The sequence below is a fragment of the Cimex lectularius genome, unplaced genomic scaffold (genome assembly GCF_000648675.2).
Source record: "Cimex lectularius strain Harlan isolate CLEC.00 unplaced genomic scaffold, Clec_2.1 scaffold131, whole genome shotgun sequence".
NCBI lineage: Eukaryota > Metazoa > Arthropoda > Insecta > Hemiptera > Cimicidae > Cimex > Cimex lectularius.
The window spans coordinates 537,819-564,087 of record NW_019392685.1 but is presented as its reverse complement, the minus strand read 5'-3'; the positions used below and the strand labels follow the sequence as shown (position 1 = coordinate 564,087).

General features: G+C 36.3%; 4 protein-coding genes across 6 annotated transcripts; 1 reads left to right on the top strand and 3 right to left on the bottom strand.

Moving 5' to 3' along the window:
* Positions 1 to 322: 322 nt before the first annotated feature.
* On the bottom strand, positions 323 to 22,091 carry LOC106663108 (ubiquitin-conjugating enzyme E2 W). 3 transcript variants are annotated; one of them, XM_014387685.2, is made up of 7 exons: positions 13,479 to 13,569; positions 2,894 to 3,029; positions 1,297 to 1,385; positions 1,138 to 1,240; positions 907 to 1,062; positions 768 to 843; positions 323 to 706 (listed from the first exon to the last, which is right to left on the bottom strand). In XM_014387685.2, exons 2-7 carry the CDS (start codon positions 2,954 to 2,956, stop codon positions 693 to 695), a joined length of 501 nt encoding a protein of 166 aa, XP_014243171.1. In that variant the 5' UTR covers positions 2,957 to 3,029; positions 13,479 to 13,569; the 3' UTR covers positions 323 to 692. The 3 variants fall into 3 exon arrangements, with proteins under 3 accessions (XP_014243171.1, XP_014243173.1, XP_014243172.1); XM_014387687.2 differs by lacking the exons at positions 2,894 to 3,029; positions 13,479 to 13,569 and adding an exon at positions 22,020 to 22,091; XM_014387686.2 differs by lacking the exons at positions 2,894 to 3,029; positions 13,479 to 13,569 and adding an exon at positions 18,519 to 19,061.
* LOC106663105 (tetratricopeptide repeat protein 30A) lies at positions 2,980 to 6,108 on the bottom strand. Its single transcript, XM_014387682.2, has one exon. The coding sequence runs from the start codon at positions 5,099 to 5,101 to the stop codon at positions 3,065 to 3,067; it is 2,037 nt and encodes a 678-aa protein (XP_014243168.1). The 5' UTR covers positions 5,102 to 6,108; the 3' UTR covers positions 2,980 to 3,064.
* Positions 21,293 to 23,216, top strand: LOC106663107 (craniofacial development protein 1). Its single transcript, XM_014387684.2, has 4 exons — positions 21,293 to 21,608; positions 22,218 to 22,300; positions 22,361 to 22,567; positions 22,666 to 23,216. The coding sequence occupies exons 2-4, from the start codon at positions 22,237 to 22,239 to the stop codon at positions 23,127 to 23,129; spliced, it is 735 nt and encodes a 244-aa protein (XP_014243170.1). The 5' UTR covers positions 21,293 to 21,608; positions 22,218 to 22,236; the 3' UTR covers positions 23,130 to 23,216.
* LOC106663106 lies at positions 23,118 to 25,717 on the bottom strand. The gene is made up of 3 exons (XM_014387683.2): positions 25,627 to 25,717; positions 25,347 to 25,502; positions 23,118 to 25,287 (listed from the first exon to the last, which is right to left on the bottom strand). Exons 2-3 carry the CDS (start codon positions 25,476 to 25,478, stop codon positions 23,962 to 23,964), a joined length of 1,458 nt encoding a protein of 485 aa, XP_014243169.1. The 5' UTR covers positions 25,479 to 25,502; positions 25,627 to 25,717; the 3' UTR covers positions 23,118 to 23,961.
* Positions 25,718 to 26,269: the final 552 nt, after the last annotated feature.

Here is a 26,269-nt window from a genome sequence, read left to right as displayed (position 1 = left end):
TTTTGTTTTTTCCTAATAATAATAGAGGAAAATAAATAAATTGACAAAAAACCCTTAATAATTACAAAACGACAATATATAATTTGCACTATTGTCGACAATCATACCTATTTGTACAAAGCGATCACAAAAAAAAATTATAAGTGCAATTTTTTTTAATATATATTTAAACAATAGAAAAATTAAACTATTAGTTTTGTTTTTAATTGCACTTTTTTTTCTGTTTGTTTTTTAAAGGAGTCCTTTCTCAGTTTCTAAAATGTAAAAAAAAAATGTCCCCCAATTTTAAAAAAAAAAATTATATACAAACAAAACAACAAAAAAATTAAAATAGTTTTAATTTTTTTTTAATAATTTATTTCGCTCGCTGTCAACACTCGCCATGCCTGTTCGTTTGCTGCCTCCATGGAGAGGGCACACCTTTTTTTTATTATTATTATTATTATTTTTCTAACTATCGTGGGTTTTTTATTTTATTTTTTTGAGCTGCGCTTCTATTTTATATTTTATTTTTTTCTATGACATAGAAAGAAAAACAAAATAAAACGGAATTCATTAACGGGGAGTTAGGGTGGGGGAGAAAAAGAAAACGCTCTTTGAATAAGAATTAAAAAAGAAAAATAATTAAAAACAAAAAAAGAAGAGAGAAGCTGATGGGAGTGACTTCGTGGATTGAAGATCATGCGGTCACATCAGACTGTATCATCTACAAAATAATTAATCAATTAAAATAAAAAATTTAAGAAAAGAAAAAGAACTGTACTAACCATGATACCACCACTTTGTCTTCTTCGGATTTTTGTTGCAAGTCTTGACATAAAATGAATTGTCAGGAGGCCTCTTCTAAATAGCAGAAAAGGAAAAAAATTAAAATATATGAAAATACAACGAACAGTACAAATTTACCTTTTCTTTACAACTACTCAGCATGCTGACTATGCTCAGACAGACTGTCTGCACGGACAGGGCCGGTGACCAGTCGTCGGTGAGGATCGAAAGGCATATGTGACCGTTGCTGTAGACGTGCGGGTGGACTGGGATGTTGGGCCCAATGAATGTCACCTGGGGGAGATTAATAAGTGCCATAGCATCAATCAAGGTTTTGACAAAAAAAAAAAAAAAAAAAAAAACACCTACCTCTGGTGAATCAAATGGGTACTTGGGTGAGAACTTAAACTGCAACGTGAAACGCTCACCTTCGTATAGCGTGCCCTCGGCACCTGTCATGTTTATAGTCCATCTAGGAAAATACAAAAATCAGCAGATGCCTTTGGCAAGTTAATTTTGAGGACTTACAAGCTTAGATTTTCTCCTTGATCGCTGTCTACAACAACACCTGGTGGCGGCTCCTTAATCAATGACATCAACTCTTTTTGCAATCTCCTCTGGAAACAGACAAAGAAAAATATATAGGACAACTATTTAAAAATTTCTTGGATTGCCTATAAGTGAACGATCGACTCTAGTTTCATCCACAACATAAGAATTAGTAGTGTTGGAAGATATGGATCAGAATTGTTAGGAATTATAAGAAGGATCTGGATAAGCATAGTTAGGGAAATCTAAGTTGGATTTGCTCAGAACTTGTGGGAAATGGACAGAGTGCTGGACAGAGATAGTTAGGAATTGTTAGAATGCTGGATGTAGATAGCCAGGAACTGCCAGTACAATATTGTTGGACAGGAATAGAGATTAGGTGCTTGATAGAGTTGGTTAGGGAAGGTAAGGTATAGTTCAGGTTGGTGAGAATTGTTACAAATGGATAGTGTTGGATGGGGAGTCATGGAAGACTAGGTATGGCTCTTTAGTGAGAACTTGTTATAAATGGATAATGTTGGATGAAGAGTCATGGAGGTCTAGGTATGGCTCTGTTTAGTGAGCACTTGTTACAAATGGATAGTGTTGGATGGAGTCATGTAAGTCTAAGAATGGCTCTGTTTAGTGAGAACTTATTAGAAATTGATAGGGTTGGATTGTCTGTCATCTAGAAATCGATAGGGTGGGGGAAGTCTAAGGTAACTATTTTAACAGTTTTGTGGTGTGGTTTGGAACTATTATTAAAACTGGTAAGAAGAACTGGATAAAGTCAGTTTGGGTTTATCAGTAATTACTAGATACATGCTAGATAAAGATGATATAAAATGGTTTGGAATGATTTCTGCTCCTACTGTTTAGAGGTGTTCTAACCTATAGATGATTAGGGTATTATTGAGATGATTGGTGCTGTTTGCCCTTACTTGAGCGATGGATAAAGGTTTAGAGTTGGTTATATAGGTCAGGGAAGTCCTGAGTTGGTTTTAGTTACAATGGTTAGAAATTATTATGGATGAGTCTGGAGAGAGAGGGTATTTATTTGTCAAGTTTTTTGTTAGAAACTGCCAAAGATATCCTTAATTATGTTTATGTTGTCATAGCATATGAAATTTACATTTTGCAGGTTCAAAAAAACTAATTTTGATTATTGAAATGATTTCAGCATCATGAAATATATATAATTTTCTCAAGTATTAACTTATTTGTGTCAAGTTTTATCTCTGCCAAGATTAATGCTCAATGCAATAACACCCTCCAATAGATCAGTTTGACCTTTGTGCCGGGATGTGATGATTAGTGTAATGATAAAGCTACTGTAGAAATAATTTATTTTTCAAAAGAAACAAGTTATTAAGTAGTTTTGGCTAGAATTAGAATAGGGCATACCCAACTAGCAAAGCGTATGGCTTGGAAAGTACCACAGGTGTGTCAAGGTATTTTTTATTTATCTATTGACTAATCTATTTTAAATTGATAAGATTGCTTCAGGAAAAACATATGGAAAATGGTGCAAGCTGTTCATATATTAACATTTTAAAAAAAATGCAGTGCCTTTAAAATGATTTTGTATTGAACTTACCTCCCACCTCTCACCATCCAGGATGACTTTATTTGTTTTGTTTTTATTAAACTTAAGTGCCATATTTTATTTGAAAGAAAAGTGGACAAGGGTAAAACAGTTTTTTTTATGGATCATACGCCGTCCGTCCGTACGTCTGGAAATTGGGGGAAAAACTAGTGAATTATTCGGTTAGAGAAGCGCGTTGGGAATATTGACGCGGACGAGCAACTCTTTCAAAAGCCTGCTTTCATACGCGACCGTGTTTCTACCTTCGTGGATGGCCACGTCCTCCAGCGGATTCTCGACTGACGTCTTCACGTCTTTTCCGAACACCTCACAGTTGTCCAGGAAGTCCAGACAGTCCTGAAAGAACGAATCGGTCGGGAAGATGATCCTCTTGGCCATGTTTTCGATAAGGGAGAGTACGCATCGTTTTGTGTAGTACCACGTGTCGGGCGAGAGCTTCTTGTTGTACGGCTCAAGGCTTCTGATAAGACGGGAAATGCCGAATTCGTAATTGCCCTTGGCGCAGTAGAGGGTCCCGATGATGAGGTTCACTATGGACAAGTGGAAGACCTTCTTGTCCGGCTCTTCGTAGTGAAGGCGTTCCTCTTCCTTCTCGATCTTCCTCATCAGCTCCTCGGCCTCCTCGTTCATCGCGGACATTATGTAAGAGACGCACAGGTTGGCCAGCACGACTGGGCTCACGTTCAAAAGATTAGCGTACGACTTTTTCACTATGGGCTCGTAGAAGCCTATGGCCTCTTTGTACTTGTTGTCCTGGATGAAGAGCACATTGGCCACCTGGAGACGCCATGTGTCGTTCTCGTTGCAGAATTCTACAGACTTCTGGAATATGGATTCGACCTGGTGGTACTGTTCCAGATCCCAGTATATTTTCGCCTGGGCCATGAGGACGGGGATGTAACTGTCGAGGGTCTCCTCGTAGTCTGCGACTGCTCGTTTGGCGGCGGCGTCGTCCTGGGAGTTGCGCGCCTCTTGGACCCGTTTCGTCGCTTTCCTCAGGCTCTCAGTGTGGCGGACGGCGATCTCCTCGAACTTCTTGTACGCGTCGTCCGGCGACGTCTGCTGGGTTATGAGTGCGTCGATGAAACTGTACAGGTACTGAGAGAGGTACTTCTGGGTCAAGTGCTGGTTCTCAGCTATCACATCGGCGGCCAGGTTGAAGTATCCGTATTTGCAGTAAAGTATGAGCAGGTTGCCGAGGGTTTCGGGCGGGAAGGGGTTCTGCTGAAGGAGGAACTGCAGCTTCTCGAAACCCTCCGTGGGCCGCATTTCCATGTTCATGAGGGCCTGGTTGTGGAGGGTGACCGCGTCCAGCTCTTCTTCAGATCTGGGCGGCATGTCTGTCAACGCTTCTCGGGCCGCTTCAAGGTTGCCCAGCTTGAACTCCAAAGCAGCTTTCAGGTTGAAAGCCTCGATGAGGGCCGTCTCGTGTAGGACCATCGTGTTGCCAACACTCCTGAACTCTATACCTTCCGTCGCCATGCCGACCCCGAGCTCCGGGTGTTCCCTGATTCCTCTTTCCATGATCTCCGCTATGTATTTTACAGCCTGCGAATAATCCTTGATCTTGTAGTAGCACAAAGCGAGACTGTACGACAAATGTGGGTCGTAGCCTTGGGTGAGAAGTGCCGTGCTGAACCGAGGCAGGGCCTCCTGATATCGCTCTTCCTTGTACAGTATGCAAGCGTGGTTTATCTCCGTTTCCGGCTCATCGTCGGCACTGTTTTCCAAGAGGGCCCGTGCACTTATCAAATCTTCCTCGCCGTACTTGATCGCCGCCTTTAGCTTTGTCACCTTGTTGTGGTAACTCTGATCCGTGATGGTGCTGAGCACCTTCATCGCCTTCTCGTATAGGCAGGCCTGGTAGAGGGCCTGCGCGTGGTGCAGCTTGTAGTCCGTCTCGTTCGGGACCAACTTGGCCAACCTCTCGTAATACTCGGCCGAGTTGATGAAATCCTGCGTGTTGAAGTAGCAGTAGGCGAGGAGGGAGAGGCAAGCCCTCGAGTTTTCGTTATTGTCCAACTGCTTCCTGAGGATCATGACCGCGTCGTTGAACCGCTGTTCCTTGATCATCGTGTAAATCGCCTTCGTGTAATCACCGTCTTTGATCGTGTAGTTGTGCATATACATATTCGTAGAAGGGTGAGAGACTGAGGTGTAAGCCACCGTCCTCGATTCCGTGTGTACCCTCGTATCCATGGGAGACCCCCGTTGGTATTCCCTGACCTTCGTTCTTATCGATTTATAACTCCCCTTCTTTCAGCCCTCTGTGCTTTTTCAGCTTTTCGACCGTTCGCAGCTACGGTGTGCAAAGTGTTTCTGTTTTTCAGCTGATATTTATTCAGATTGAACCTTATGCGACATATTGCAATTTTACAAACCGGGTCAAATAAATCGACATACTTTGGACATTTAATCCTACGTTTTTACCTTAGAAGAAGTGTTCCAGTAAAAGACCACACATCTTCAACGAACAAATTGGCCCACCAGGAAAATAAAAATTACAAAATATATTAAATACGATCGTTTTTATTTTATTCTCTCCAAAACCAATCGTACAAACGGAACACTAAAACAAACATTCTAAGAAAAAGTAACATAGGAGGAAAAAGAGCGAGAACGAGCGGACCCCGATGACCTATTTTACATTCTATTTCCGTCTAATTGGACAAAATAAGGCTTCACATGTGAAAACCTACAAATGACAAGGCGGGAATTTGCCATTTTTGAGTCTTCCTTTAGATTTCAGAAAACAAAAAATCAAAAACCTAACCGAAAGAGAACACATTTATAAACTGAAAGTACGGACTTTTTTTCAGGCCAAGGACTTGCGTGATTTTAAGCCCACCCAGCTCAAAGTGAAATCAATAAGTGATAAATGACGCCAACCGGTTAGTTAGAATAGTTTATAATAGGGATGGTTAAATAGGTTAAACAAAAAGTATCTAGGTTAAAGTTGGATGGATACCTAGGTAAAACTGATCTAACAGCATCGATATCCTGAAATATCAATAAATTATAACACGAAACCTAAATATCGCTATACTAACTTGCATTTATTCACTAAATATAACATAGATTAAAAAATCTATAAACCATAAAAGGCGATTAACTACAATATCGACTGTAGGTTTAAACACTAAAACTCGATGTATACGCAATAACATCGATTTTTCATATACATAACTATCGTCAGACTATAACATCCATTCTGTACATATTTTAGAAAATTAATATAAAAATCGAGAAACTGTAATATCGATTATAAAATTATATACCATATATCAAGGATTATAAATATCGCTACAATATAATATTCTGTCTGTACATATTCTAGAAAACTATCCTAAAAATCGAAAAACTATAACATCGATTGTCAATATCGATACTCTAAAACTTTCATTCTACGAATTGCTCCTTCAGTTATACTAATCAATGCACAGAAACAATGATTATACATATCGATTCACTCTAAAATACATTCTGAGTATATATACACTACAACATCGATTATAAATATCGATATACTATAACTTCCATTCTACGAACTACTCCGTCAGCTATCGCACAGAAATATTGAATGTACATATCGATTCACCCTAAAATACATTCTGAGTATATATACACTACAACATCGATTATAAATATCGATATACTATAACTTCCATTCTACGAACTACTCCGTCAGCTATCGCACAGAAATATTGAATGTACATATCGATTCACCCTAAAATACATTCTGAGTATATATACACTACAACATCGATTATAAATATCGATATACTATAACTTCCATTCTACGAACTACTCCGTCAGCTATCGCACAGAAATATTGAATGTACATATCGATTCACCCTAAAATACATTCTGAGTATATATACACTACAACATCGATTATAAATATCGATACACTACGGTATCCTTTTTGAATATATGCGTACACAAAAATATCGATTATAAATATCGATTCAGTAAAACATCGGTTCTAAACATGGATTGTAATTATCAATACACTATAACATACTCTAGAGCATTTACCATAAAAATCGATTATACATATCAATTCTAAAATGATACAGTCGTAAAAAAAGTATAACAAAAACTACCAATTGTAAAGATCCACACACGATCTATCTATTTTCAGTATCGATACCCTCAAATATCACGTCGAATCAATATTATCGCCTAAGGTGAAAGTGTAATTTGATTATATGGGACTATAATTTCCTCATCTCGGATTGATCCGCCTATTATATTTTAATTTAAAGCAGTGAACCCAATTTCTGGGTAAAAAAGGGAGGTTGTTTTCGTATCGTAAAAAATTTAAATATTCTTCTGCGTTAATGACATCTATTTTCAATCTAAATGATTCAGAAGAGAAAGAAACGAATCGCCAAATACAAATAATTCACGTTGTTACGTGACAAAATCTACTCTAAATTTGACAACGGGTCGATGTTCGTGAAGGATCGAAACTTTATTTTTTGTTGTGCGAGGTAATATCGCATTCATGCAGATCCCATGGCATTTGGTAAATGTCAAATGTCATCACGATAGGCCGAACTTAAATTTCATTCTGCGGACATTTAAACGAGCCCTTCGCCCAAAAAATCCAAGTCAAATATTTGTTTTTGGTTTTCGTTTAACTCAGAGAAACAGCCCACTTTCACTGAGGAAGCTGACGTGACCGGAATTCCATAACCGGGGCCATCCGAGCCTGACAAAGGGGGCGGCGAGGTTCGCTTTTTTTCGGGAACCCGGCAGTGTAATTGCATAATGCTATTACGTGCGACGCTCCGAATTTTTAAGATTGATAAGGAAAGCCGTAGGAAAAATGGTGGTGTCATCGCGTTTCATACTTAAAAAAAGGCTCTAAACAAAAACAGTTCCTATGGGCTAAACTTCATTAGCTTTTTGTTTGCCGGCAAACAGCTAGGTCATAGCCGGCGCTACTCTGCATTTTTTCCCTTTCTGGAGTTTGTCTTCTTTTCAAAACACAAAAACATAAAATAAACATTACCGCCCTATCCGTCATGTAATGAGTAAAATTCTCGAGAAACTCCTATAAAAACCTTTATACCCTATTATCATTGGATCCCAAGAAACTATTCCGAGTCACTAGTTTGGATTTAAGTCCCTACACCCTCCAATCCATCAATGACATCGCCTTGTGGACGTCATTTCGCTCCTTTGAGCAAAACCAGTGTTGTCCGGGTGTATTCCTTGACACTGCTCACGCCTTTTGCAGGGTTGGAAGCTGAAGTGCATCCTTCCCAGTACCTACTACCTTAAGCCTTAAGGTGCCAAATCTCGAGATCACACAGGACAGGGTTTGGCACCCGGGCCTCCTGTGGAAGCTGAAGTGCATCCCACTCAGTACCTACTACCTTAAGCCTTAAGGTGTCAAATCTCGAGATCGCACAGGACTCGAAACGACCATGCTCTTGTTTCAGTTGGATCTCAAGGTGGTCTCGTCTTGATATTAGCCAAATAGCGTGCACATGCGGGGTTTGTCCAACCACCCAGTTTGTGCGTATACAGGGAATATTCGCCAAGTGCCGTGAGAATCCTCAACTTCTACCAATCGTGAAGGACAACAGTGAAGCTGCGGTTACTGTTTTGTGTAGTGGTAGACAAATAGCAGATAAACTCAATTTGTGATATTAAATTTTCCATTTTAATACTTATTAAATGTAATAATAAAAAATAATCTGATGTAAACAATGCGTCGTTGTTTGCTTTGACTGTTTCTTTATTTAATTATGTAAAAATGTCGAATGAAAAAATGGTCACGGATGCAACAAAATCAAAACGTCAAGTTAATCAACGCAGAGCTCTGATTACGACTCCAAGATATGTGCTGACGCAAAAGAATTAGCTGCTATGAGCGGCTTAAAAATGGACTTAGCCACTGAGGCACTACAAAAAAAAAGGACAAGTGCGAGGCAGCAGCCGAGGAAATTTGTCCAGCGGAAGGCGAAAATGTCGTTCATCTTACACACTGCAGAGTTTTGGTTCAGGTTTCTGAACAACAGCCTTCAAGATGAGCTCTGGTCGCCCTTCAGTGGTGGTTGATGCGGAATTAATTAATTAAATCTTAATGTCCGAAATATACGATCCAGATCAGATCCCCATGACTAGTCAGCCGCCCAAGCTCAACAACGTTATCTGTAAAAGTTTGCTTCAAAATGCAAAAGACGATAGATTTTGGATGATAATTTTAAGAGCGATGGAAAAATGGATATTTAAAAAAGAAACCCTATCCAACGAAAACAGTGGGTAGCGCAAGGCCAAGAGGTTCAAACAGAGGTTCGCCAACTTAGAAAAAAATATTATGCTTTGTCGTTGAGTATAGTATCGGTCTTCAATCGTAAATAGGAAAGCAAAGAGATCAGGGATGAAGCCATGCAGGTTAAAAAACCAACTTGTCTTTCTACTGACTTTAAAACATTTTGTAAGCCATTGGTATCATTGTTGTGGGAAAAAGATAACACGTTGTTATCTCTCCCAGTGGTCTGGGTAGAATGATCCAGGACCACATGCCCGGACTAATTGCAAAGTTTTTTAAATAGTTTTTCAAGTATGTTGTTGAATTATTATTTTTTTTTTTTTATATATATATGTATCTGTAATGAAACATTGATAGTAGCCTGAGGAAGGCTTCAAATACAGCCGAAAGCTTGACAGTAGAAAAACAATTTGGTTTTTTCACCTTTACTATTATGCTTTAAGTTTGGTGGAATTATGAGGGTGTTTTGCACTTTGAACTGGAAACCAGATAGTAGGGCTATTGATGCAGAGCTTTACCGTGAACAACACGAAAGATTATATGGGCTTTTACCCTGCTTTCCTCTATCGGGATAAAGCGATATTTCAGAAGACAACGCTCCTGCACATCGTTCGCGTTTGGCCAAAGAAATAGTTTCAGAAATGAAAGGGTGTTAACCTTGCCCCACCCTACTTACATCCCTGACGTCGCACCGTCTATGGTCTTTTCTTGTCAATGGCATCTTTTTGAAAGGCCGGAACTTCGAAAACTACGAGGAAGTCAAATCAGGATGTGAGTTCTTCGCCTCGAAAACCAAGGACTACTATCGCCACCAAATCCAACTTCTGGCAGAAAGATGGATTAAAATAGTTGATAATTATAGCCTCTATTTTGAGGAATAATTTTCATGTTTACATTTCATACTGACATTTAAATAAAACTTAATTTATGCAGACTTTGTAACGACCTATTAGAAGTATCTACTTTCGATCCGTTTCAACGCATCGAAAACTTCGTTCCGATTTTTATAATTTGGAAGGGAAGCGTTCTAAATTTTTCGTTCAAATCGAGGAACTCCAAGGGTTGTTATTTCATTAATACATCTATACTAGTTAGGAATCGTATTTTATTAAAATTAAATTTAAATTAAATTAAAATTAAAATTAAATTTTATTAAAAAATAAATACCAGTAAATAGAAATAATTAATAACAGTTGATTGCCAAATGTGGTGATGCTTTGAGTTCGGCTGCTTCACGAATACGTTGAAGAGGACGAGAAAACCAACAATTAACGAGCATGGAAATTTTTGCTCGGCGAAGCGCATGTCTGGAGGCACCTTTAACCTAAAATTCATACCTCTCAGGCCATTACTTCAGACTTAGTCAGGGTACAGCGATATCCTTTATATATCCTATTCAAGCTGACGTCCCTCAAGGGAACATACTTGGACTTCCCCTTTACTCGACATATCCAATCTTTCCAGAAACAATTCCCTCCGGTTTTGCTGACTGCAATCCTTTCCCCGCATAAAGATCCGGTCACTGCAAACAAAACCCTTCAAAACCATTTGCAGTGCCTCGACGTCTGGTCCAAAACGTGAAGAATTAAAAAAAAAAAAAAACTGCAACGAAGGGCCAATTCACTCCTCACACAAACGTATAAACCACCTAATTACTTTAAAGGGATTTCACTACCCCGTCGAACATGACGTTACTTGGGGCTCCACGTGGACTAATGAATTATTTGGAAACCGCACACAATATAACAACGAAACTATCTCAACAGACAAACTTTAATCACTACTATTCGACAGACCATCCAAACTTACATTTAATTACAAAAGATTAATATATACCATGGTTATCAAACTTAAGTGACTTATGGCATCGAACTCTGGAGGGTAACCAAATATTCCAACTCTCGACGCATCCAAAGATTCCAATCAAGCCCTAAGAAAAATTGTTAATCCTACTTATTAAGTTCACTAGTTTTCGTGATCCGCTTGACCAATTAATATTTTTCAATAAAATTAAGGGTTTTAGTTGAGATAAAAAAAAGTCAGTGCTACGAGTGGGATTCGAACCCACGACCCTCGCCTAGATACGCCGCTGCTCTACCATTTGACCTATCGTGACTTCGACCCACTCGCCATTTGTCGCCGAGAATCAAATAGATTACACGACATTTGAAAGATGGCAAAAAGGAGGGAAAATTCAAAAGGTGCGGTTGAGATGGGAAGTTAGTGTCCGAGTGGATCGAAGTCACGATAGCTCAAGTGGTAAAGCACCGGCGTATCTAGCCGAGGGTCGTGGGTTCGAATCCCGCTCGTGACACTGACTTTTTTTATTTCAACTAAAAACCTTAATTAATTGAAAGCTACTTATTAAATATCAAACCTCACCTACACCGAGACCTTAATATTCCCTTTGTTCCAGAAGTAGCGAAAAGCTTGATGGAATTATCCCTTTCCACACATCCCAATGACTTGGTCCGTCAGCTCAGTTCCACCACTAACCCAGATAATCCTCCCCCATCGACTGAGACGCCCGATGGCCACGTGAAAATTGAAAAGTGGTCATATTCATTTTTCAAAATAAGGCTCACCACTCCTACCATGTTTTTCATATCAATTTTATTCTTATAGCATTTTTACGGTTTACATGTATCAAAACAATAAAAAAGAAAAATATATATACGTTAGCAATACTTGGCTTCTTTATAGATAGCAAAATTCATTCCTACTAGGAAGTACTTCTTCGTAGAATTGTCATATTAAATTTTCTTTCTATCAAACGGGTCTCGTTACACAAAGATGTTTGATTTTTTTTTAACTTCATCTTTTCTAGCTGCTCTTTTGGTAATTCATTCTTCCTCATATAAATCTAATGGATAAAACGCTTAAATAACCGGCTAACATTCCTGGGGTATTTCAAGTTTTTTACGGTATATTATTGGACAATATGAATTGCTGAAAAGCTATTCCTGAACAAACTAGTTTTTAAGCTTGATAAATTTGCTTCCTGCCTCCTGACTGGTAAAACCTGTCGAAACTCACCAACCACCCAGTATAAAAATTTTTCCTAGGAAATGCACGATCGTAATTACAAACATCTCTAAACGTCCTATCAATAATGTCTAATAAAATTTGAGTAATCATATATGCTTCATACCAGATGAAAATGTCTGTTTCTTGGAGTGTCTGTTTCATTTTACGTGACCAGTTCAGTGTGACGAGGTAACCCGAATGTTTTATGCCCCGTCCATATGGGAGAAGAAATGCTGATATTCCTGTCCAAGTGATTGACTTTTTTGCCCAAAAGTCTGCGGAAATGTATCAGGCATTTGTATGAAAATTCATTCTACCGCTACCAGGTCCGTCAGCAAAGAACAAATTCTAAGAGCTACTCATTACTCTAGTTACGGCCAAAGAAATCTTATAATAAAAAAATACTTCCACAACTTCGGGAATTTTAATCCGTTTTTAGCTTTTAAATCTTTCAGGATTTAACAAAACAATAAACTAAGTAGCTAACTCACGGATTAAAATAAGTACTACTAACAACTGTTTATATATTATGCTTATTTTGTAGAGAAAATGTTCCTCTTTCCAACAACGTATAATATGACATTGTTTCTTAAAGTTCAACTGAGAAAATAGTGACAAAATCTATTAAAACACTCTCCCTATATTTTTCTCATTCTACACCATTAAAATCGTATAGGTCCTTCTTTCTCTCACACTTCAGCCAACACGTTTTTAATATTATAGAGAGGTATGTATGATCACGATAGCAAGAGTGATTAAGCATGACAGTTTGCTCAGAAACTAGTCCATGATTAACCTTGATCTTGATCATCCCTCAACAATACTTGTAAACGACCCAAGAAAGTAGAAAGATAAATTTGAAGAAGAAATTTGAAAACAGTTTGTCCAGAATTGTTCCAAATTTGCAGTTATCCACGGGTCGACATTCCGAGCAATTATCACGTGCGATTCTTACGATTGAAATGAACAGAGGTGATTATTTCGCCCTTGAACATGACAACTGTTAATTTGACGTAAGTCAAAAAGACCAAAGTTTGCTCTTAATCAACCTGGATCATAGCCAATTCTATTTTCGTTTCACTTATTTAGTCGTTAAAATCATCGACCGTTTCATTATTTGATTGACGATCAACAACGATGAAAGAAAGTTCAACTGTGTCTTTTTTTCCCCAACGGCAGGCTTGTGAAAGAGTGTAACCATTTTTATTGGGAGAGAAATATATGGAAAAAGAAAAAAGAGAAAAAGTAAAAAACAAGAACCTTTGTTGTAATCCATCTCGTTTTATCCGAGTGTTGGGGGGAGGAGGCACTTGGGTGTCTGGGGCATGCTGACTGCACCCTGGCCGCGGTTACACTGGTGACTGGACGAGGAGGGACAACGCAGCCGGCGCCCTGCCATCTATCCTTTCCCTTATCGATCAACCCCCTCCAGCCGATAATATGCGGATTAACGGAGGTGGGAAGTCCTCGGGACGGAATTCGTACATGGACGGATGGAGGTGGAAAGAAGAAAAAGGTGGAAAGTAGCCGAGGATGGGCGGACAGTCAGACAACCCTGACAAACAAACGAAACGACCAACAGGACATTACACCATCAAAAAACATTTAAACATATCGTTAACGACATGACAGTGCAAAAATATACGCCATGAACCGTATATGGGCCTATTTAAACGGTTTTTAAACATTGACGTCATACTGCTGATGAAGTTCAAACGTCATATACCGCATGAATGAACATGACCCTTTTAAATGGTCTTTAGACAAAGACGTAACATTATTCATGAAGTTCGCACATGAACCCTATGAAAAAGAGCCTACTGAAAGGTCTTTTAAGCAGTGACGTCATAAACGTTATGACGTATGTAAATCATGCCTGTTCTAAAATTTACACCTAAAACTACATAAACTTGTCCTTATTTGTACGGTCCTTAAACGATGAAGTCATATTGTTGTTTACACGTCATGAGCCTTTTGATCTGTCTTTAGACGATGACGTAACATTATTGATGAATATTTGAAGATGGTGAGATGCGGTTTGGAGTGACTAGGTTTAGAAAAACAATTAATTAAGGTTTTTAGTTGAGATAAAAAAGTCAATGGCAAGAGCGGGATTCGAACCCACGATTTCCCTTTGATACGCCGCTGCTCTACCACTTGAGCTATCGTGACCTCGATCCACTCCGACACCAACTTCCCATCTCAACCGCACCTCGTGAATTTTCCCTCCTTTTTGCCATTTTTATCTCAACTAAAAACCTTAATTAATTGTAATACATTAATTGGTCAAACAGACCACGAAATTAGTGAATTTAATGAGTTTAGAAAAACATTTTCTTTATCGTGACAATGTGTCATCGTTTTGATCTTTATTGAGATCATCTTCAGGGCCTGGGATTTATAAAGATTGTTTGAATTATACAATACATGTAACATGGGAAAATGAATTTATACATTGATGTACACAATACGGAAATTTTAGGTTTAATCGAACTATTTGTACCCACTCAAACTGTTTGTTTTCTGGGTGGATGTAACATTATTGTGTATCGTGTTGAAAGTACGTTTCTAAACCTACGTCACACCAGATCGTATCTCACGATCTCCAAATAATCATTAACTAACGGTCACTTAACAGCACACATTATTGATGAAGTTCGCACATGAGCCGTCTGAAAATGAGCCTACTGAAAGGTCTTTTGTCCTTAAACGATGATGTCATATTGTTTACACGTCATGAGCCTTTTGAACGGTCTTTAAATAGTCCTCTTCCTGATGAAACTTACGCATGTACCGCATGAATATATGAACATTAGCCTAATTGAAAGGTCTGTGAAAGATGATGAAGTAATGAAATGTACATGTCATGACAATTCAAAAATCTATATGTATAAAACAATTCCGTGACTGACTGACAGATAATGCACAGACCAAACCGCTGGATCTGGAGGGCTGAAATTTCGACAATGCATTCCTATAATTGACATGGATAGCCGCTAAGAAAGGATTTTTTGCGTAAAGCCCAAAAGAGATCGAGAAGCGACGAATCAACATGCCTAAATAAAATTTTTGGATTTCTAAAAATATTTACACACAAACATACTCAAAGAAATATTTTTAAAAAACATATGTGTATTTAAAATAAAATTAATTAATTAATTTAAAAAATACATAAATAAATAAACAAGTGAATAAAAATAGATAGGTAAAGGAATAAAGCAAAATAAAATGAAACAAATAAACAAATAAAAATTATCCTGCATTAATAATAAAATAAAATTAAAAGAAAACAATAAATAAAACAGGCAAAGAAATAAATTATGTACTGAATCAAGGTGAAATAGGCCCAAGACGGCTCACTACCTTTTAAATTACATTTAAAAAATAATAATAATAGTAAAAATAATAAAAAAAATTTAAAAAAAGATTTTTTGAAATTCCATCCCGAAGAGAAATATATGGACAATTTTTTACCATGTATAGACCGAAGAGCCGCGGTTATTTATCGAATCAAATATGCAAATTTAAACTTCCATCAATATGTAAAAACTTTACGGCAGAATTATTAACAATAAAAAAGCACTCAAATCATCCTTACAGGCAAAACAAAAATGATAGTTATTTGCAGCAATTCCTTGTCTGCATTACTGGCCATAAAACATATCTTCACTGAAAACTCACTTATCTAGAATATCCTCACAAATCCAAAAATTGGAATATCAAAATAGCCCATCCTTATACGTATTCAAAGCAATGCTCAAGCTGACATTCAAACAAAAAAAGCAACACAAGTAATTCCAGTGAGAGCAACCCACGTGGGGATTTAGAATCACGCCTAAAACATAAACTATGGACAGATTGGGAACAAGCATGGCACATCATAGACAATAAAATACGAAACATCAAAGATCCTGTCAGGTCGTCCTTCCGACAAAGTAGGCAAGAAGTTACTCTGACCAGGCTACAGATCGGACACACCAGATACACACATGACCACCTCATGAAGAGAGAAACACCTCCACAATGTAACAGCATCTTTTCTGTAGAACATAGATTAACTGAATGTCAACTTTAAAAAAAAGCCAGAGTATTCAACCTCCCAAAAAGGCCTAAAAGAAATCCTAAGCGAGTCAACAAGCCTAAATAAATTGTTTGCATTTCTAAAAAACATAAACTCAAAGAAATATAAACAACAAAAAAACAGCAAAATAAAAGCAAAACATATTGATATATGTGTATTGTATACTAAATAATATTAATTAATTAAAATAAATTAAATTAAATATAAATAATTAACAAGTGAATAAAAAAAGATAGGTGAAACCATAAAGCAAAATAAAATTATCATACCTTAATAAAAATAAAATAAAATAAAAAATAAATATAAATAAATAAATAAAACATACAAAGTATAAATGACGTATTGAATCAAAGTGAAATAGCCCCAAGACGGCTCGCTACGTTTTATGTTTAAAAAATTGATACATAAGCCTATGTGAACGATCTATAAACAGTGACGTCATATTTCTGACAAAGCACGCCGGTATGGGGTCTCCCTTAGGTACGGCGGGGAGGTGGATGGGTAAAAAAATGTGATATTCGCCTATTTCAATTTTTGTATAATAATGAACGAATTGTTCATATAATAAAATACATTGTATTACACATTTCTGACAAAGCTCACACATGACTAGCATGAAAATTAGTCTGTCTGAACGATCTTTAAACAGTTTGTGCTGCTGTTTCTGATGCTGATGATTATAGGTCATGAACCACATGCACATGAGCCTTTTAAACGGTCTTGAAACAGTAATGTGCTGCTGCTTCTGATGCTGATGATTATAGGTCATGAACCGCATGCACACGAGCCTTTTGAACGGTCTTTAAACAGTTATATCACATTGTTGATGAGGCTCACACGTAAACAGCCTGATTGAACGGTCTTTACACGGTCAGGTCACTACTGACGAAGCTAGCCCATGAGCCTATCTTGGGTCAAGAAATTTGCTCAAAAGTAATTTTTTCTAATCTATACAATATTTTTTGTACTGTTTAACGAGTACTAGAATATGAAACGGGCTAAAGTTTCATGACAACACCATTTCGAACGAACTCATGACGTAATTACGTTTGAAAGTAACTTGTCAAGTTAAGTTGAAGTAATTTTCATAAACGTATTGACACCATCTTGACACGGTTTAACGTTACAAATCATGTCTAAAACATTCAAAAAATACCATTTTATGTTTTAAAAAACTGGTTAACCCTACTACTTACGTTTGGTAAAGGAAGATTCTACTCACCAAACTACTAGAAGCATCCTTCACAAAAAGTGAAACGACAAAACATATCAATTATTTCAACTACTGTGGTATGGAGAAGCATGTTGGACCATGAATGTCACATTTCAGGGCAACACACTTTTCTTTACACAATGACTACTTGTTATGCCGTAGGATGCTTTTTCTCAAGAACTTGAAAACAATTTTTAGGCGCAGTAATATGAATGACATATTTAAAAAAAGACCACTTTAACTTGCGCAAGATAAATTTATTTTATCTGCACAATTATGCAAGGGTTATTCAAGATTACATGTCCGTCAAGCAAAACATGCTGAAAGCGTCAAAACTGCGTCTACAAGTCATATTATACAAAGTTTTGCGATTTTTATGCATATACATCAATCGTTTAATGTTGGAGTTCATTGAAATCGTTATAACATGGCTGGAGGTTACACTTTTTGACAAGACATTTTAAATATACTTGTGTTTGTAGGGTTCCAATCTTCGTAAAGGTCATTAGACGGGTGAAAAAAAGACTAAATACTGGGTTCACCAAGCTTTCGACAATTTATAGTGCCATCAACAGGACCTATTTTAAAGCAGATTGGAATCCTACATAGATTATCTGCAGGTCGATCAACGAACTCATACTAGTGTTGTCTATAAACTTTATGTTTTGAGAGCAAGCTTAAAATAATGTATTTAAATGTAGTTTTTAAGGGTTAGGTCCGACATGGAGGTGGATATTTGTAAGTTTATATGGTAAGGGTTCAGACAGGAGGGTGCAGGTTATAATTTTGAAGCTAGCATGTTCATGTTAAATTTGACTTTAAATTTGACAGTTGAAACCGTGCTCGATCGAAACTCTCTTAGAGATATATTCGAATTGTGCAATTGAATTTATAGATAATAAGAGATAAACCGTGCCCTTTGGACACCATCATGATGTTAGAACGTTGAACCTTTTTTTTTGCTGTGCTTGTGTCGTTGGGACTATAACAAAAAAATCGCACTCACCTCAGAAGGAGACAGCCTTGACATGTTATTTCCGACCGAGTTCGAACTTTCCATCCGCTGGTAAAGGCCAATTTTGGAAGATCCTTTCGATCTGGGTGTCTGCGTCGATGAGGAGCCAGGAGGGGAATGCTTCTTACCCTCGGCTCGGGCCGCTTCGCGTTATCAACCGACGCGTTTTCTCACCCGGCTTCCGGCAAACGAGCATAATCTACTTTTTAAAACATAATCCGGATCAGATCATAATCCCCGGCGAATCGGGGGTGGTCCTTTGTCCTCTCACTAACTCTCAGCCCACTTTTGGATTTTTGTGTCCTTTCCTTTTTCGCCTTAGTTTCTCTTCTTCTTCTTTATCACGGCTCTCTTCTTTTTTATCCCCCTTTTTGAACGTTATTCCGCGCTTTAGCTTGTCCACAGTTCAGGATTTTAAAAATAAAAACGCCCCAATAACATCTTCAACGAGTAATTTTGTGGAACGGTAGGTAAGTGTTTGACAAGTTATGAATTTGAGACTCAGCTGTGTTGCAATGGTGACTTGAAACGAAAAACAGCTGTTTTTAAAAAATTAATTAATTATTTTTCTTTATTCGATTAGTTTATCAACCGAACCGTCATAAATTAAATATTTTCGACCTTAATAAACATTTAATAATGTTAAAAATAAAGCACATTATCCTTCAAAATAACACCGGGCCTGTTGAAGCCTTTTAGCGGGAAATTCAAAACGTCCCGCCAATTATAACATTTAAGAACTACAATTTTGTATATTTGAATTTGAATTTTTTATGATAATATAAAATTAACTTAAACTAACTACCTCCTAATAAAACTTTTTTATATATTAAAAATAGATAATCAATTATAATCTTTTATACATTTATAGGCAAGAAATTGTTAATTACAATATTCAATTACTCTATTATATATATAAATGTATAAAAGATTATAATTAATTATCTATTTTTAATATATAAAAAAGTTTTATTAGGAGGTAGTTAGTTTAAGTTAATTTTATATTATCATAAAAAATTCAAATTCAAATATACAAACTTGTAGTTCTTAAATTTTATAATTGGCGAGACGTTTTGAACCAACCAGCACTATGATGTGTTTTTTTAAACATCGATGGCAATGTCATGATGATGAAGAAATATTAATTTTACAGTATCATGTATATGAAATGACAATATACTAATGCTTTGACAATGCCTAAAACTTCAATGTTTGTACATCATGATAATAATTATTTAGAGATCGTGAAATGAGGTTTGGTGTGATGAAGGTGTAGAAAAACATTATCTTTGTCGCGCCAACGCTTTGATTTTTATGGAGATCATTTTCAGGGCCTGGGATTTATAAACATTGTTTAAATTATACAAATATATGTAAGATGTTAAAATGAATTTATGCAATGATGTACACAATATGGAAATTTTAGGTTTGATCAAAATATTTGTACTCACTCGAAGTGAGTGTTTTCTTTGTAGATGTGTCATGGTTGTGTGTCATGTTGAGATGACATATCTACACAGAAAACCCACACGTTGAGTGAGTACAAATATTTTCATTAAACCTAAAATTTCCATATTGTGTACATCATTGTATAAATTCATTTTAACATCATACATGTATTTGTATAATTTAAAAAATGATTATAAACCCCAGGCCCATAAAGAAAATGTTTTTCTAAACCCATACCACACCATCTCAAGATCTAAATAATCATTAACTAGCGGTCGCTAAACACAACATATAATGATAATATTTGAAATGTAGGTAGTTCTGTGCCACGTCTATATATTTTACAATATGACATTGCTTGAAATTTCAATGTTATTAGGGCTTGAAAATGTTTGAAATGTTGTTGGTTCTGTGCCATATCAATGTTCTTATAACATGACAATGCCTGAAATTTCAATGTTCTTGTCATGATAATGTTTGAAATGTTGTTGGTTCTGTGACATATCAACATTCTTACAATATGACAATACAATGTTCTTATATAACGATAATGTTTGAAACATTGTTGGCTCTGTGCCATATCAAAGTTCTTATTACATGGCAATTCTTGAAATTTCAATGTTCTTATAACATGACAATCCCTGAAATCTCAATGTTTTTATTTCATGATAACGTCTGAAATGAAAGTTGTTCTCTGTCATGCCAATGTACTTATAACATGACAATGCCTGAAATTTAAATGTTCTTGTCATGATAATGTTTTAAATGTAGGTGGTTCTGTGTCATCTCAATATGACAATGCAATGTTTTTATATCATGATAATGTTTGAAATGTAGGCAGTTATGTGTCATCTCGATATTCTTACAATATGACAATGCAATGTTCTTATATCATGAAAATGTTTAAAATATTGTTGGTTCTGCCCCATATCAATCTTCTTATGACATGACAATGCCTTACGTGACAACGGCCCTTTGTCACATTTCAAATATGATCATTTTAAAACCTTACAGAACCAGCTTAGTTTAAAAATTTTACGTATTAATGACAGGTATTATCTGACAGGTATATTTCAGGTATTACCACAACATTAAATAGTAGAGCAATACCATTCGTCTGAAATAAATTAAAACAACGATGCAAAACACGGGAAAATTAGTGTTTATAAAGCATTTTTTTAGAAAATATAAAGTTTACCTCAAATATTTCACCAATATTATAATAAACAAGAATATTTTTAATTTGTTAATAAAATTGCGGAAAAATAATCGAATGTAGTGTTTTTGATAATCGATAAGTATGCTATGATAAATATTACAGAAATCGATAGTACAAATAATTTATAAATAAGTAAAGTATGTACATATTAAAAAAAATCGGATTTTGATCAAATTAACAATAAACTGTAAAAAAAGGAAAAAGGTGGTAGAGTGTTTTTATTCTTTATCGACTTGAGTTTTACTTTTTTTACGGTCATTATTGACTATTGAGCCGGGGCTGCCTTCCGTGTCGGCATTTTCACATAACAAAATCGCATTCAAAGACGTTTTTGTTCTTTGTCTTCGTTTAGTTTTCCCATAAACGGCCCATTTGGTCAATTCCAGAGTTTTAGAGATTTGAAGAAAACCGAGGTGAGTATTCTACTTTCTTTAGTAACACAACTTCATTAAAAAGACCACGTTGTCTAGTCAAATCATGGGCAAAAGCAAAAAGCGATAACCTCGATCAATTGTACCAAATATTGCCGAATTTAAAAGAAGCCGGCTTCTTTTTCTTTAAATTAAATCAAAACGTAAAAACTCATATTCGTGTTTAGTGTAAGTTCCGACTTGGTAACAACACTAAGACGGGATGATAAGCTTCACCTTGATTGTAAAACACTAGCATTGATTAACGTGAAATATGTTGAAGAAAAACATGATGACAGTAACAAACAATAAACCCTATGGGAAAATTCTGCCTTGTAAACAGACACTTTCCGACCTACTTGTCATTCTTCCACTTTGCATTTAAAATTTTAAAAGTTCAATCTGTTGGCTTACCATGATTCATGATCACTATGATTTTGTATTTGTAAATGGTTAACTCAAGTTCGTACAAGCCTACAAGGTGTTCACATTGTTGACAATTGATAACGTTTCCTTTGTGTAAACGGTTATAATTTTTATCAATAACCTGTCATGTTAATTTTTTTTTTAAATTATAATTTGCACTCTGTTGCTTATTATTTGTGTTTTTAGGTATAAATTAAATTGCTAGATGGCTGATAACCGTGAACTTCCGTCTGATAGCGAATCCGAGGATGAGGATTACATGCCAGAAGGTAATTGCTGTATAACCGGTAGTTTTGAAAATAATCTAATGTAAATTCCCTGACCTTTAGGCGTGTCCGATGTGTCTGAAGAATCGGGCAGTGGCAGCGAAGAAGAGCCAGACGCCAGCACTGAAGGAGGTGGCCGGAAGCGCAAAAAGTCATCGGCTAAAAAAAGCAAGAAGAGGAAGGCAGAAGAAAAGGAAAATAATGAAGAAGAGACCATAAAGAAAGAATCGGTGGAAGAGCTAAAAAAGAAATCTGATGCTCTATGGGCCGGTGAGTAGTTTATTATTATAATTAGTTATAGCATAAATAACATACAATTATAAGAATGTATTGTGTGATGATTGTAATTTTAAATTGTTTTGTTTTAGAATTTATGAAACCTGTTGAAAGTAAAAAGGTTAAGGAGGAGGATAGTAGGGTGTCTGGTTTGACGGATGAGAAAGAAAACTCTGAGCATACCGAACCAGAAGCGTCTAAGGTCAAGGTGACCCAAGTGTTCGACTTCGCCGGCGAAAAGGTGCAAGTCGAGAAGGAAGTGAACGTCAAGTGCCAACGGGCGCAGTCTTCGACCAGGGGATGCGGCCGGGGACGGGGCGGCATCGCATCGATCCTCGGCCAGCTCGGCAAGAAGGGCAAGCTGAGCACACTGGAAAAAAGCAAGCTAGACTGGGACAGGTTCAAGAAGGACGAGGGGATCGACGAAGACCTCGAGATGTACAACAAGGGCAAAAATGGCTACTTGGAAAGGCAGGATTTCCTCCAACGTACAGACCTGAGACAGTTCGAAATCGAAAAGAACATGAGAGAGGCAAAACGTTCCTTCAATCGGTGAATTTTTTATTTTATTATTAATAAAATCCATTCCAGTTTGTACATACTTAACTAATTATAATTTAATAAAAGCATCTTTGAGACTGTCTTTTTTTTTACTTAATTTTAAATTATATAAGTCTTCCTCTTCTTTTTTTTTTTAATCATAAACTTTGGATTAAAGAATATCCAGACCTGAGAAAATATGAAGCAGAATGTGAGAAAGGCCTATGCCAAATAATAAAATATTTTTGTCAGACTGAAAATATAAAAACCCGCCTAGTTAGTGAATTAAAACAATAATTATAATTGATAATTATATTTATAAAAGATATAAAAGCTAGGAAGTAAAGTAAAGCTAATGTGTGATGCTGCACACATACACAGCATGTGTCTAAGTATATACACGTTTATATGTATATTCATACATACACTTGTGTGTGTTATTTGAGTAATAGTGTGTGATGTGATGCACTATTATGAAAAATATATAATTCATAAAACAAAATAATATATGCTCGCATACATACACATTTGAGTATGAGCATATAGTCATAATTTATACAATTAATTTGTTTATGTTTACATTTGTACATGTGTGTTCTATACTTTGTATTAAACTGTATTTCATAATGTGTACATAAGTATTGTATTTCTACAGAAAGTTGTATGCATGTCATACGAATTATATTCGACTCAAATATATTAATATAATGTATAAGGAATGCGTATGTATGTATATATATAATTCAATATATGATTTTAGGAAGTTATTGCTGCATTTCTTTTATTCTTTTTCTAAGGTAGAAAAATTATGTGTAGGCAATATTTATAATATAATAAATTGACGATTGTCAGTTTTGTCTTTCATCTCTGCTACTGCGTAAACTTTCCCTTGAGGTCCAGTCCGGCTTGGCCATGCGGAGGGCTTGCTCGTAGCTGGGCAGTTCGTCAGCCGGATCGGCTCTGTTGATGGTCGTGATTTCTTCATGCGTCACCTCATCGCGAGCTCTGTTTCGTATTATTTTAAATCTCACTCTGATGATGTAAATCAGAAGGACGAGTACGACCAGGACAACGAAGCCGATGACGAACGGCTGAAGATTGCCCTTTTTCTTCACCTTTGCGTAACAATCATCCCATGCTAGCTCGCAGAGCTTTACGTCCTTCGAAGCCGGCCTGAGCCGCTTCAGTGTATCACAATGACAGGGCCATGGGTTCCCGCCTACATACCCTACACCTGTTACGCTGACTTTTTCCACATCTCTTAGTACGTTGTGTCTCAAATCAAAGAAATCAGCGTCGCTTGAAAACTCTTTAATAAGATTATGTCTCAAGTCAACAGATTCGACATTGCCCAGTTCGACAGTTTCTAAATTGTTATAAGATAAATTTAAAAATTTCACCCTGTAAAATGAATATGTTTTCACTTGGCAGAACGAACAGTCTAGGTGGCAGGAATTGCACAAAACCCTCAATTCTATTATTGGGTTTTTCGCAAGGTCCAAACTCTCGAGGGAAGGCAATTTTACACTTATCCTATTAAGTACGTTGTTTGACAGGTCAACTGTTTTCAACGTGTCTTTGTCTAAGTCTATACTTCTTAAAAAATTCCAGGAAGCGATTAAGACTTCGATGTTGTCGTTTAATTTAAGCTCACTTATCTCATTTCTAGAAATGTCCAAATAGCTCAGGGCAGAGTTAAGATGGATTGACGAGAGTTTGCAGTTAGAAGCTTTTATGACTTTCATCGAGCTCGTCGTGAGGATTGATGTGAGATACGGATTACCCGATACTTCTACAGTATGCACTTGTGGCATGAACGGAATGCCAGTTAGACGGCAGTTGTTAGCGATCAGGATGTGCAGATTGTTGTCGACGATTTTCTTTAGCGGGTTATTGCTCACATGGAGTTCAACAAGGCTCGGCGTTCCATTGAAGAAATTCTCATTCAACATGCTCAGGCCGCAGCTCGACAAGTCGATTTCTTTAAGGTTTGGCGCATCCAAGCGGGTCACCTTCCACAGCGGGTTTCTCGAAATATTGAAATGCGTCAGCCCTGTCGATGTCCAATTCAATGTCCTAATTCTGTTACCTGATACATCCAAAATTTCGACATTATCATACAAAACACCGGTCAGCGTTGTCACACCATTATTACTAAAAACAGCTTCCGACACCTTTAAAATAAAAAAACCATTAAATTTTTTTATATTTTATTTACAAACAAAGGACCTACGGTAGTTTCAATTTTGGGCAGCGCTGTCAACCCGGCCTTGTTACAGTTTATATAAAAATTCCTGTAAATGCAAGCGTGCCTGATGCCTTCGCCGATTTTCGCGTATGACAGGAAGACAAGGAATACGAGCATAGTTCATTCTTTGTGTAATCAAGGCTAAGAAAAATATACATTATATTTCAACATGGAAAATTCGTACGTACTTGCCTGTTTTATTTTGGAAATCATATTTAACATCTAGATAATTTTATGTTTTTTTAACCCTGCGTATAAAACCTACCTGTGACAGATAAAAACGACTGATAAAGGCATTAAGTACATTTTTTGTGTTTATACAACGGTGAGTTTACCCACTCCATGCTGATAACAATCGTTGGGTGCAAGCACTGGACGATTGATCAAATTCTGTTTAATCAGGATATTAAATTTTTTAAAAAATTAGTAATGGAACGATAAACACAGTTAATTACTAATTAATGTCAAATACTATTTGACAATAACAATAGCCAAGAAATAATTCTTAACTCAAATTTTATGGCAAATAAATTTTTTTTTCATAATCTTTTAAATAGAATAGAAAAAAAATAAATAAAATAAAAGTTACATATTTGTACAAAACATTTTCATATATATTAATTTTTCAGTGCATTGTTGATAAACTAATTTCTTTTAACACATTATATAATTTATTCTGTAAATATTACACTGTTTATTTATTAATTTTCATGTTTGTGTAGATGTATATGTATGCATGTATTATTGTATTATACAAATATGGTATGAAGAAGAATATGTTTGTTGTATACATAAATATATATTGCACACTTGCAAATCTACTCATACATTATACAAATCGAGCGACTCATAAATGTACACATAGATACATGATATATTTGTACTCTACATTTGTAAATAAGCACGCC

What these genes read in the sequence shown, in the direction of transcription:
- LOC106663108 (XM_014387685.2), bottom strand. Translation starts at nt 2,956, where the DNA reads ATGGCACTTAAGTTTAATAAAAACAAAACAAATAAAGTCATCCTGGAT. An exon ending in CAAGGAGAAAATCTAAGCTT is followed by an intron (nt 1,241 to 1,296) that starts GTAAGTCCTCAA and finishes GTATTTTCCTAG; the next exon opens with ATGGACTATAAACATGACAG. An exon ending in ACCCATTTGATTCACCAGAG is followed by an intron (nt 1,063 to 1,137) that starts GTAGGTGTTTTT and finishes AATCTCCCCCAG; the next exon opens with GTGACATTCATTGGGCCCAA.
- LOC106663105 (XM_014387682.2), bottom strand. Translation starts at nt 5,101, where the DNA reads ATGGATACGAGGGTACACACGGAATCGAGGACGGTGGCTTACACCTCA.
- LOC106663107 (XM_014387684.2), top strand. Translation starts at nt 22,237, where the DNA reads ATGGCTGATAACCGTGAACTTCCGTCTGATAGCGAATCCGAGGATGAG. An exon ending in TGAGGATTACATGCCAGAAG is followed by an intron (nt 22,301 to 22,360) that starts GTAATTGCTGTA and finishes CCTGACCTTTAG; the next exon opens with GCGTGTCCGATGTGTCTGAA. An exon ending in ATCTGATGCTCTATGGGCCG is followed by an intron (nt 22,568 to 22,665) that starts GTGAGTAGTTTA and finishes GTTTTGTTTTAG; the next exon opens with AATTTATGAAACCTGTTGAA.
- LOC106663106 (XM_014387683.2), bottom strand. Translation starts at nt 25,478, where the DNA reads ATGCTCGTATTCCTTGTCTTCCTGTCATACGCGAAAATCGGCGAAGGC. An exon ending in TGCCCAAAATTGAAACTACC is followed by an intron (nt 25,288 to 25,346) that starts GTAGGTCCTTTG and finishes TTTATTTTAAAG; the next exon opens with GTGTCGGAAGCTGTTTTTAG.